General features: G+C 28.9%; 1 protein-coding gene across 1 annotated transcript in view; it reads left to right on the forward strand.

Moving 5' to 3' along the window:
- The window catches only part of LOC119604047 (octopamine receptor Oamb), a 178,542-nt gene extending 166,409 nt beyond the window's left edge, over positions 1 to 12,133 (forward strand). Inside the window, exon 7 of the mRNA XM_037956400.1 lies at positions 10,384 to 12,133. Coding sequence (XP_037812328.1) covers positions 10,384 to 11,324 — 941 coding nt within the window. The 3' untranslated portion in view covers positions 11,325 to 12,133. The remainder of the gene's footprint in view (positions 1 to 10,383) is intronic.
- The last annotated feature ends 868 nt before the right edge of the window (positions 12,134 to 13,001 follow it).

Below are 13,001 nucleotides of genomic sequence, written 5' to 3' on the forward strand. Positions count from 1 at the left end.
AAATGTGTTTCAATAAAAAGTAGCTTGCTGGTGGATGGTATTTAAAATTCGGCATAGCCGAATATAGCACTCTAACTTGTTTTTTTTTTTCAAATTTCCTGTGATCAACATTTTCGCAAAACCAATGACCTAAATTGTAATATATTCGTAATTTTTTCACTTAATAAAAATAGTTATTGAATTAATAAAACATTTTATTGATATGCATCATATCTTTACCAAGGTATGTTTCCAGATTGAACAAATATTTTATTGAAATTTTAGGCAATAACTAATAAAAAAGTATTTAAACCAATAATTATGATTTTTAAAAAAACAATATTTTTTAATAAAAATTTACTTAAAACAATAAATTTTTTTGTTGCAAATCTAACATTTTTTAATAAAAATATTACTTGAATCAATAAAGTTTGTTGTTAGAATTATAAAAAAAATTCAATAAAATAATATTTGAACTAACAAATGTTGTGCTTGTATTAAAAAAGAAAAGCAATCAAAATTTTATTGAATTTTATCCCAAATTCAACAAAAATGTTGTTGAATTTATTCCAAATTTCAAATATTTTTTCTTTAAATAAAATGCTTTTAAATTTTTATAGTTTTTTATTTTAAATTAAATCAAAATATTGCTGTTTATTCAATATAAATATATATAATTTAAGATATTTGTACATAAAATTGAGTTTATATAATTAAAAAAACAAAATCAATTTTATTTTTTAGTTCAAAAATGTATACGAAACATAATATAGAATTTTGTACTATAGATATTATGAGTTTATCTTAACTAAATTACATTACAAATTACTTAGATTTAAAATCTCATTTTTAATAGTAAAAATTTTTGTAAATTTTTTATCTGTTTTTATTTCATAAAAAAATACTTGTAAGAAATTGAAAAATAATTCTGATTCTTTGGGAAATTCCAAATTGAAAACAAAAAAATTTTTGAATAATATGTCAACAGCTGTTAAAACTCTACACATAGGATATTTTATGTCATCGAAGTACACAAAAATTTCTTTTACATCTAAAACAAATAATAATTAAAAGTTTTGGCTGTATATTTAATTTTTGAATCTTTAACAAATTTAGCTTAACGTTAAGTTCTTGTTGTGTATTTGCAATTATAGCGAATGCCTCTTGAGAATCGGACACTGAAAATTTTTTCTTTAATTTGGCCCCTTTTTCATCCATTATATTCCAAATTATTCCAAACGTTTTTGATTCTGAAAATAATAACCCCCTTATTTACAAACAACATTTTTATTTTATAAAAGGTTTTTAAAACAAAATTTCCATACAAAATCTAATTTATAAACTGTTTATAAAATAAAAATTTTGTTTGTGAATAAGGGGGTAAGTCTTTAAATAGAAATAATAGCACAAACAAAAACTTTTTGATACCTTGATTGCATGAAGTTAACGTTTTTAGTTGTTGTGATACAAAAGAACTGGTAATTTTTGTTGTCAGCAAATATAACAATTTGTTCTCGTATGTATTCCATCTTGATGTCAAATACATAGCATCCTTATATTTTAAATGGAAGTCAATATCAATCTGAAAGTTATCAATACTATATATAATACATAATCACATTTTAAATTCATCAAAGTTTAATATATACATTGTTTTTTCTGTCATTGATAAATTTAAAATTTGATCATTTACATATTTATTAAATTTAGATTTCTTACCAGCTGGAATCCAGAAGGTCTTGTGTACTCCGGCCATTCATGTAAGATATCTGCAGTGGACTTAGATTCTATCATTTGTTTAAATCTATATTGCGAGCACTTTCTCCAAAAGATATCGAAATCGTCAGCTGATATACCTTTACTACGGAGATTTTCAACAGCATATTTGGCATCTGATTCTGAAACTAAAAAAAATAATTATTATTATAAGTATTTCTATATCAATATATGTATTTATACCATATTCTTGATGACATTCCTCCTGAGCAGGCTCTTTAGGTTGAAGAACTTGTTTTGAAAGCATTTTTAAATTATAAATTTTGGAATATAACTTTCCTCTTTTCCCATTGTTGTAATATTCCTGAAATAAAAAAACTCATGAATAAATTGTGAAAATTCTAAAGAAATAAAGCTTACCAATTTTTCGGTGAGAAAAATGGAGAATATTTCTTTTTCCATTTCCTTACAATCGGTCATCGAGTAAGTCATATCCTTGGATTCAATATAAGCTGCAATAGTTTTAATAAGCAACTGCCTCTGCTCTTCGTGAAGGATTTTGTTTTCCTCATAATACAGTAAAATTGATCTTCTATTTTTTGTATTTTGAAGCATGGTCAATACAGAAGAAATTGCTTGTTTTGCGATTACGTTTTGTGGGAAAGTTGTTAATGTACCACAGGCATCTTTTCTCCAGCTTTCTAAGTTTGATTCAAACAGAGCTTGGTCCCCGACTGCAAGACCTTGAAAAAGTGTTCGTATGTGGTCAGGATTTAAAATTTTTAAAACTTTAGTTGTTATTCGATGTTCTGGAAGAAATGTATGCATTATTTTGTGTAGTTCGATTTATATTAGCAATGTAGTTGAAAATTCTTACCAGTAAAATGATTATGAAGATGTTCCAAATCCCATTCGATTAACAAGTCAAGTAGAGTGTTGTCAACAACTGTATTCATATTATCTTATATAAGACATGTATTAGTACACACTGTTCCAGGAGGAGTATAGTGTAATTTTAAACGTCACTGCACATAAAACAACTGATACTAACCATTTTGGCAAATTAAATTATTATATAACTATTATATATGTATATAACTATTATATGTAATTATATACATAGTTTAATTACTATTTAGTTTAATTTATATTTTAATTTTATTTAACTTTTTTACACACGCACGATATAAAACACTTTCACTTAAGAAGATCAAACGTCAATTAATCATAAACTAAAAACAAAAGAAACAAAAACAAGTAAGAAATTATAGTCGGGCGAGGCCGACCATATAATACCCTACACCTTTGACAAAAATATAATGTGATTTAGTTGCCATAATAAAGCATTTAAGTTGAATTGTACCTTGCCTTAGATATACATACTTAAGCCGTTTATTGTTGAATAAAATTGGGGACATTTAAGTGAAATTTTGATGGGGCTTTTCATAGGGGCTAGGGTCATATGAGAACCTATTATTATGGAATTCGTCTTGTATACAACTTGGTTATTGCAGCTTTTTGCCGAGATATGAGTATATTAAACATAATTATGAACTTAAAAGCCTTATTCGGCGGGTTCAGTTGTATGGGGGCTAGGTGAAATAATGGACCGATGTAAACCATTTTCAACAGGCTTCATCTACGGTACCATAAAAGATCATGTGCCAAATTTCATTGAATTATCTCCAAAATTGCGACCTGTAGTTTGATTACAAGTTTTAAAAGCCCTATTCGAGGGGTTCAGTTGTATGGGGGCTAGGTGAAATAATGGACCGATGTAAACCATTTTCAACAGGCTTCATCTACGGTATCATAAAAGATCATGTGCCAAATTTCATTGAATTATCTCAAAAATTGCGACCTTTAGTTTGATTACAAGTTTTAAAAGCCCTATTGGGGGGTTCAGTTGTATGGGGGATAGGTGAAATAATGGACCGATGGTAACCATTTTCAATAGGCTTCGTCTACGGTACCATAAAAAATCACGTGCCAAATTTCATTGAATTATCTCCAAAATTGCGACCTGTAGTTTGATTACAAGTTTTAAAAGCCCTATTCGGGAGTTCAGTTGTATGGGGGCTAGGTGAAATAATGAACCGATGGTAACCATTTTCAAAAATGGTAACCATTTTCAATTCGTCTACGGTACCATAAAAAATCATGTGCCAAATTTCATTGAATTATCTCCAAAATTGCGACCTGTAGTTTGATTACAAGTTTTAAAAGCCCTATTCGAGGGGTTCAGTTGTATGGGGGCTAGGTGAAATAATAGACCGATGTAAACCATTTTCAACAGGCTTCATCTACGGTACCATAAAAGATCATGTGCCAAATTTCATTGAATTATCTCCAAAATCGCGACCTGTAGTTTGATTACAAATTTTAAAAGCCCTATTCGAGGGGTTTAGTTGTATGGGGGCTAGGTGAAATAAAGGACCGATGTTAACCATTTTCAATAGGTATCGTCTACGATACCATAAAAGATCATGGGCCAAATCTTATTGAATTATCTGCAAAATTGCGACCTGTAGTTTGATTACAAGGATTACAAGCCCTATTGGGGGGTTCAGTTGTATGGGGGCTAGGTGAAATAATGGACCGATCTTAACCATTTTCAATAGGCTTCGTTCCTGAGACAATAGAAGATCATGTACCAAATTTCATTGAATTATCTTCAAAATTGCGACCTGTAGTTTGATTACAAGGTTTACATGGACGGACGGACGGACGGACAGACGGACGGACATAGCTAAATCGACTCAGAAAATGATTCTAAGCCGATTGGTATACTTTAAGGTGGGTATAGGACCAATATTATTGTGCGTTACAAACATCAGCACAAACCCAATATACCCTCCCCACTAAAGTGGTGTAGGGTATAACTACATTGTTTTGTCTATTCATGATTCTTAATACTCTAAGAAACAGGTTTTTTTGCAAAAAGCAGAAGCAAAACAAAAAATATAACCGTTATTTTTCTTCCTTGTTGAAAAAAAATGCAGAATTTTTTGTTTCTAGGTTGTTGTTGTTGCCAAATAATATTTTATTTTACAGAAAAGGCAAAAAAATGAATGAAAAAACGTGAAATAACCGTCAAAATTCAAAAAATTAGACAAATTATTTAATTTTGCAACATTGTTTATTGAATTTATGAGGAAATTCGATAATTTCTTTATCAACTACTTTTTATTGAGTAATATTTTTAATTTTGCCGTATTGATAAAAAATTTATTAAATTAATGAGCTTTGTTATTGAATTTTGTAATATTTATTAATAACATGTGTTTATTGAAAAAAAGTTTGTCTATTTTTTCTGTGATTGCCTATTGATATGGTTTGTTTTGTATTGAAAATAAGCAATATCGGTCCTTGATTTCGCATAAGCCCCAAACAAGTGTCCTAGACATACAGTTTAAGAAATAAAAATTAGTTAATTATACAGCAATCGTCATACAATTTTGCTAAATTTAGTTTTATACAACTAAAAATTATATTTTAATGTACGGTGGACATCTGACTAGAATTGAGGCCATATTAGTTCCTCACTTTAACGCTCATAACTGGTTTAATAATATCAGTAGAGTGATGAAATTCAACACAAACAAGTTTTACATCAACAAAAAATTAATGAGGATCGGTCCATAACTGACCCTATCTCCTTTATAAGGAAATTCAACACAAACAAGTTTTACATCAACAAAAAATTAATGAGGACCGGTCCATAACTGATCCTATCTCCTTTATAAGGACCCATCAAAAAATCTCATTAACGCTTACAACTAGCATAAAACTACACGTAAGTTATGAAATATCTTTAGCAAATTTCATAATTGATCCTATCCGCCCATATCAGGTTTTCTTTATGTCAAATGTCTTTGTTATTTCTTAGTTAGTTAGTTAGTTAGTTCGTTAGTTAGTTAGTTAGTTAGTTAGTTAGTTAGTTAGTTAGTTAGTAGTTAGTTAGTTAGTTAGTTAGTTAGTTAGTTAGTTAGTTAGTTAGTTAGTTAGTTAGTTAGTTAGTTAGTTAGTTAGTTAGTTAGTTAGTTAGTTAGTTAGTTAGTTAGTTAGTTAGTTAGTTAGTTAGTTAGTTAGTAGTTAGTTAGTTAGTTAGTTAGTTAGTTAGTTAGTTAGTAGTTAGTTAGTTAGTTAGTTAGTTAGTTAGTTAGTTAGTTAGTTAGTTAGTTAGTTAGTTAGTTAGTTAGTTAGTTAGTTAGTTAGTTAGTTAGTTAGTTAGTTAGTTAGTTAGTTAGTTAGTTAGTTAGTTAGTTAGTTAGTAGTTAGTTAGTTAGTTAGTTAGTTAGTTAGTTAGTTAGTTAGTTAGTTAGTTAGTTAGTTAGTTAGTTAGTTAGTTAGTTAGTTAGTTAGTTAGTTAGTTAGTTAGTTAGTTAGTTAGTTAGTTAGTTAGTTAGTTAGTTAGTTAGTAGTTAGTTAGTTAGTTAGTTAGTTAGTTAGTTAGTTAGTAGTTAGTTAGTTAGTTAGTAGTTAGTTAGTTAGTTAGTTAGTTAGTTAGTTAGTTAGTTAGTTAGTTAGTTAGTAGTTAGTTAGTTAGTTAGTTAGTTAGTTAGTTAGTTAGTTAGTTAGTTAGTTAGTTAGTTAGTTAGTTAGTTAGTTAGTTAGTTAGTTAGTTAGTTAGTTAGTTAGTTAGTTAGTTAGTAGTTAGTTAGTTAGTTAGTTAGTTAGTAGTTAGTTAGTTAGTAGTTAGTTAGTTAGTTAGTTAGTTAGTTAGTTAGTTAGTTAGTTAGTTAGTTAGTTAGTTAGTTAGTTAGTTAGTTAGTTAGTTAGTTAGTTAGTTAGTTAGTTAGTTAGTTAGTTAGTTAGTTAGTTAGTTAGTTAGTTAGTTAGTTAGTTAGTTAGTTAGTTAGTTAGTTAGTTAGTTAGTAGTTAGTTAGTTAGTTAGTTAGTTCAATTATCAATTTATCTACGTACTTTTATCGAAATTTTTATAATTTTTATATGTTCAAACATGTTTGTGTCTTCTTACGTCCATTGGGTCTTATTAAGTATTTCCACTTTCATTTCACACAAAACAACAATTTATATTTGTTCCATTTTTGATTTCGATTTCTTTACCATTTGTTTTATTGAAGTTTTGTTTGGCTTGTGGATTTCTTTATACATATATAAGAATTCTTAAAATTGTTATAAAAAATTATGTAACACAACATCTAAAATACCCGCAAACACACACACTTATTAACACTCCAATACAAACATTACTACAGCTGGTCCTTAATGCTTTAAGAATCGTTGTAAATGTATTAGTGGTTTGTTGGTTTTGTTCGGTAGGTATGTGTGTAACTATTAGTAGGATTTTCCCATAGTTCTGTTTGGATTAGATTTTATCCGGTTATCTAAAAACCTGTTTTTTATTTACCATTTCAGGAAATTAGTGAGAGGTTATCATTTAAACCAATAAAAAATTTAATTATTTATACTTCATAGTTATGTGTAGATGCATCATATATTGCAAGATCAATTAATACCTTCTATGATATCTTCTATACATCTAAAGAATTAATTACATCTTCAGATCTGTATATGTAAGCATTCTTATGATATATTAATGTACATATCTATACTCAAAACTTCAAATAAAGTAAGTATTTAACATTTCGCCGGCTTAACGAAGGGGATACATTAACATTTTCCAAGCTACTGGGTTTCTATTCTTTTGAGTGGTATTGGAAGATGGATTACTGTTAATGTTTTATTTGTTTTGTTATTTTTAGTTGCTATTGTTGTTTTAACTAAAGAGAAATAAGTTAAACTTATTAGGAGACTTACATATGTCATTGTAAATGTACATACATATGTATGTATGTACACATGACCATTAAACCAGCAGTAAAGGGAAAAATTTTTCAAATTTTATATGGATAAAGTATGATTCTTATATTTTTAGAAATACACTAGAATTTAGGAATAACTGAAAATGATTTTGAATTTTTTTTTTAATATTTGATGAAGATTGTTTATAAGATCATTTAAACATTTAGTTTTTTCTTTACGACAGCAAAAAGTTTGGTATGACTTTCTTCTTTTCTCATCTCTCCTTTGATAAACCATTTTTGCTGATTTTAAAAGAAATCTTCTCGAATGGATGTCTAATAGAATTAATGAAGATTTAAAAAAAGAAGTTCGGTCGAACTCACTATATATAAGTATCTTATATGCATGTATATACATACAAGTAGAAAATATTATATCTAAAGGAAATTCCTTTACTATTGCTTTTAAAACTACCGGGTTATAAAACATTTTTATAATTTTTTTTTATTATACATATGTATGTATTTGTATTTTTCCTATATATGTATGTACATATTTCTATTGACTTGTGGCATTTAATTGCTTCAACAATATGTATTAAATAAAAATAGTTTATTATTATTTAGTTTGTGTATTTACTATTGTTTATAGCCGTAATCCTGCTATTTAGGTTGTTGGTATGTGGGAATAGCATGACCATTTTTATTATCACTACTAAAACTATTTTCAGTTTTAGTTAACTGTGATTACACAATTGGCGGAGTAGTACATAATAATCAAATATTTACACATAATCAGTGCATATTTTATTTAGTTTCCCCCCGTTTTGTTTGCAAACACACACACACACAACAAATTATTGATTATTTTTATACCCACTATCGAAAAATATGGGGGGGGGGTATATTGATTTTGTCATTCCGTTTGTAACACATCGAAATATTAATCATAGTCCCATAAAGGTATATATATTATTTGTCCTTACTAAATTCTAAGACGATCTAGCCATGTCTGTCCGTCCGTCTGTCTGTTGAAAACACGATAGAGTCCGAACGGAAAGAGCTAGACAGTTGAAATTTTCCACAAATATTTCTTATAAATAAGGTTTGTTTGGTACTAATTTTATGAGAATCGGTCCATAATTGACCCTAACCCTCATATATGGTCTCCTCCAAAAAATTACTTTAACGTGCTGAAATTCGATATAAGTAAGTTTATTACGAGCTAAAATCTATGTATCGAATTTTATGAGGATCGGTCCATAATTTACCCTAGTCCCCATAACAGGTCCTCCTCAAAAAATGACTTTACCACTCACTACTGGCTTGAAAATACGAGTATAGCGATGAAATTCGACATAAATAGGTTTTATATGAGTCCAATTCTCTCTACCAAATTTTATGAGGGTCGGTCCATAATTTACCCTACCCCTTACGAGCACAAATCTCTAATACGAATGGGATGTGTCCATAATTGACTTACAGCTTGTTTTTCTAAAATGAAAATTTGTCTTCGTTCTTAAAAATAACGAACGAAATTGGCTTTACGTTTTTGTAACGAAAAAATAAATTTTCATGTGAGTGACAACGAAAGAGCTTTATTTTTCCATATATTTTTGGTTTTTAGAAAATGAATTCGTTCGTAATAAACGAAAGAAATGTCAGAAATAGACGATAGGCAAAGGCCTTTCGTTTGCCCAAAAAACAACGAAAATTTTACCAAAATACGTAATAATATGTGGCCATTTGAACCAGAATGTAATTCGCAATACAAACCTTTAAATTTCTTGATACATTGCATACAATTTTCATGTTGCTTTTAAAAAAACCTTTTTTCATAATTTCAATTTTTTTCTAAAATTATTTTATTTTTGTTTATTTTTTAGGGTTAACACCAAACACCTTATTACTACATGAACAAATATTTAAAAATTCAGAAATGAAATACGTAGGCAATAATGTTCTGTTACGATAGAAAAAGCTCATTTCATTTTAGACATTTTTAAACGAAAACTTTCAAATGTTTTATAAAAACCTAATTTTAAACTTGATCGTAATAAAATGAAATGTTCGTGTGAGAACTAAATTGTTTTAGAAAAACAGGCTGTTAAGCCCTATTTCAAATATCAACCTAATGTTTATAGGAGAGCATTCCTTTTATGGCATACGGTTTGATGGTGGGTATATAAGATTCGGCATAGTCGAATATAACACTCTTGTTAATGGGGAAAAAAGGTAAAAGAATATGACAACTAATTTAGAAATTTGTTGTGTTTGTCTCTAAAGTGTGAGTGATTGGATTTCTAAGTAAATGTTAACAAGTTCTTAGAAAATGTTTTCGAGATAAGTAGATAACAATAATTGACATTTATGTTATTTGTTGTTATGACAATTAAAAGGATAATAATAGATAAACTTTAATTGGTAGCATCATTGAGCTAATTAAAATAGAAGAGTTAGATATTAGGCATATGGAATTATTTCGAAGAATGGAAGTGATATTTCGTATCAACGATAACATTTCTATAAAACATTTATTAGAAGAATAAGTATTCTGTTGAAATTTTAAAAAAGCGATTTATTTCTTTGCATGGGCTCTTTTCATGCAAAGTTTTGGTAGATATACTGATCTATTAATGGAATGGAAGCAGTAGTATATCTCAGTTTCCAGGTTTTCAATGTAGACCCCCAGACTTGTTTTGTCTCTCAGTTTCGATTCGTGTTAGCGATTTATCTTCATTAAAATGTTAATGTCAACTAAACATTTTCTAAAACATTTTTCTTAGCAATACATTTTTATGGAAAGAAATTAATGTTTGAAACCCAATTCTTAATTTTTAGATCCACCATAATATATACACTTTAATGTTCATTTATTAACTAAGAATTTCACAAAGATATCTACTTGTTTCTCTTCTAGGCTCCAAGGGTATTGGCTCTCGCTTCGATGAACAACGACTCACTCTACGAATCCATCGGGGACGAGGTTCTAATCAACACGATTCCACACACAGCAATGGTAGTACACAAAGTACTACCACGACTTTAGGTACACCATCTCCCGAGAGATTAAGTAAATACTCTACCCGTAGGCAGCATAATAATCATGATAAAATCAAAATTTCCGTTTCTTATCCTTCGAATGATAATATTTCGGAATTAGCACATGGTCATGATAGCATACATCATCTCGAAAGAGGAAGAGAACATCGAGCATCATCGGCTAGTAGTGGTAATATGTTGTTTGCCGTACACTATGGTTCACATAATGGACGGGATTGTAATGAGACCCAGTTATATAGACATCAGCATCAACACGATAGTAGTTGTTATTTGCAAGTGGGTAAAAATATGCCGGATATGTTGAGAAGAACTTCTAATACTAGTGAACATCAACAGAATAGACCCAATAAGAAAATGGGCAAGAGAAATATTAAAGCCCAAGTGAAAAGGTTTCGCATGGAGACAAAGGCTGCCAAAACTTTAGCCATTATAGTGGGTCTCTTTATATTCTGTTGGTTGCCATTTTTTACCATGTACATTATAAGGCCTTTCTGTGAAGATTGTATAGATCCTTTGTTATTTTCCGTACTATTTTGGTTGGGCTATTGCAATTCCGCTGTTAATCCCATGATTTATGCTTTATTCTCTAAGGATTTCCGTTTTGCCTTTAAACGCATCATATGCAAATGCTTCTGTTCCGGCAAAAGTATCAATATGAAAACTTCTAGACGTGGCTCCGATATGTCAGCCATACGCATACGAGCACGTACACCCAGCATAACACCCAGTGCAGCGGCCCATTCGTTTGGCGATGAGTCGGAGTTGCATCATTCCGAAATGAGTTCGAACGACAGATGACGTTCATTTGGACCCACAAATTCAAGTTCATCGAATAGTTTGGGGGTCCGTAAGACGAGTTTGAAAGTTCCTGTTTATGAAATCTGTCATCCGTTGGTGATGGATATCGGCAGCAATACGAACGGGAAACGAACACAGTTGTAGCCCCTAACCGAGGTGGCGGGGAGCAGTAGTTGTAGTAGTCGTAGGGAGGAGATTAGTTTGCAAGTATTTACTAGGTCTGGTAAATTAAAAAGGGGTAGGGCAATACGCTTAAAGTAAAGAAATTAATATTTACACAAATAACAAAATAATAATAAATTTAATAATAATTGTATAAAAATTTAACAAAAAGTGTATTTAAATAAATCATTTCAATACTCGTTTGTAAAAATGCAACAATATTTAATTAAAAGCAAATTTCAATACTTATATTTAGGGAATTAATTGTCTTTGAGCTTGTAAGTTAAATTTAAATACTTATACCTATTAATAAATAATATAAATAAATTCAACAAAAATACTTAATTAAATTAACATTTAGCCATTTGTTTATCAATTTGTAAACTCTTAACTATAAACTTAATTTATTTTTGCTGAATTAATTGTTTAAGTGCAAATTTATGTTATTTAAATTGTATATAAAATTAACACTTTAAAATATTTAACTAAATAATAAAATATGTTTAACATAAATAAATGAAAGTTTTCCTCTTAACTTATGCCCTGGCAAATTTTGCATGTGAAATAAATAAATAAGTAAATATTTAAATAAATAAATTTAATCTAGCATTTCAATTGATATTTTTCTATTTATTTTATTTACATAAATGTACAAATAAATAACAAATTAAGTAAAACTAAACATAAAACATTTAAATATTGATGATACAAATTCAATTCATTTGTTATTTATATATTTATTAAAAAATGCATTAAAACATAAACAAACTAAAAATAACAAATTTAAATAAATATTGTAAAATTACTGCAACTATAATAAATTGATATTAAGTATTAACAATAAATATTATAACAAAAGAACAAACTTTAATAAAAAACAATTTTTTGCTGTTATTTAAAAAAATGCAAATATTCAAATTTGAAAATAAAGTGAGTTTTATTTCTTAAAAATCAAAACCGACTTGGTAAGTGCTGCAATTTAAGTATTGGCCATAAAGAAAATTTTTAAATGCACCATCAATCTATTGTGGCATGATAGAGATATTTCGTCTTACGAATTAAAACTGTAGTTCCATTTTAATAAAATTTGACAAGAATTATATATAGACGGGCAGACGGACAGACAGACAATTAGAAAAAGAAGGTCGGACAGATATCTCTGAAATAATTCTTAGCCGATTACCCGAACTAAAGTGGTGTAGAATATTTAAAGAACACAAATTGCTCACCGATGCTGAATGTGTTCCATGTGCTTCAACGTGCGAAAGATGATTTGTGCTATTCAGAAATGGTGATTTTTTGACCGGGAAGACAACGATGGACAAGGTCAGCCAATAAAGTTTGAAGAACATTACTATAATAGATCGTATGTGAAATCCGGCCAATCAGCGGAACCAAAGACACTTATTAATGCTATAGTGAAATGCTCTGTATTAGGTGAACCCAAAATGGCCCTATATATTATGAGTTTCTGAAATATAATCAGACCATCACAGGGAACCTGTAACAAATGCA

The sequence above is a fragment of the Lucilia sericata genome, unplaced genomic scaffold (assembly GCF_015586225.1).
Source record: "Lucilia sericata isolate MDLA Ls3-8-SP2 unplaced genomic scaffold, ASM1558622v1 Contig000356F_arrow, whole genome shotgun sequence".
NCBI lineage: Eukaryota > Metazoa > Arthropoda > Insecta > Diptera > Calliphoridae > Lucilia > Lucilia sericata.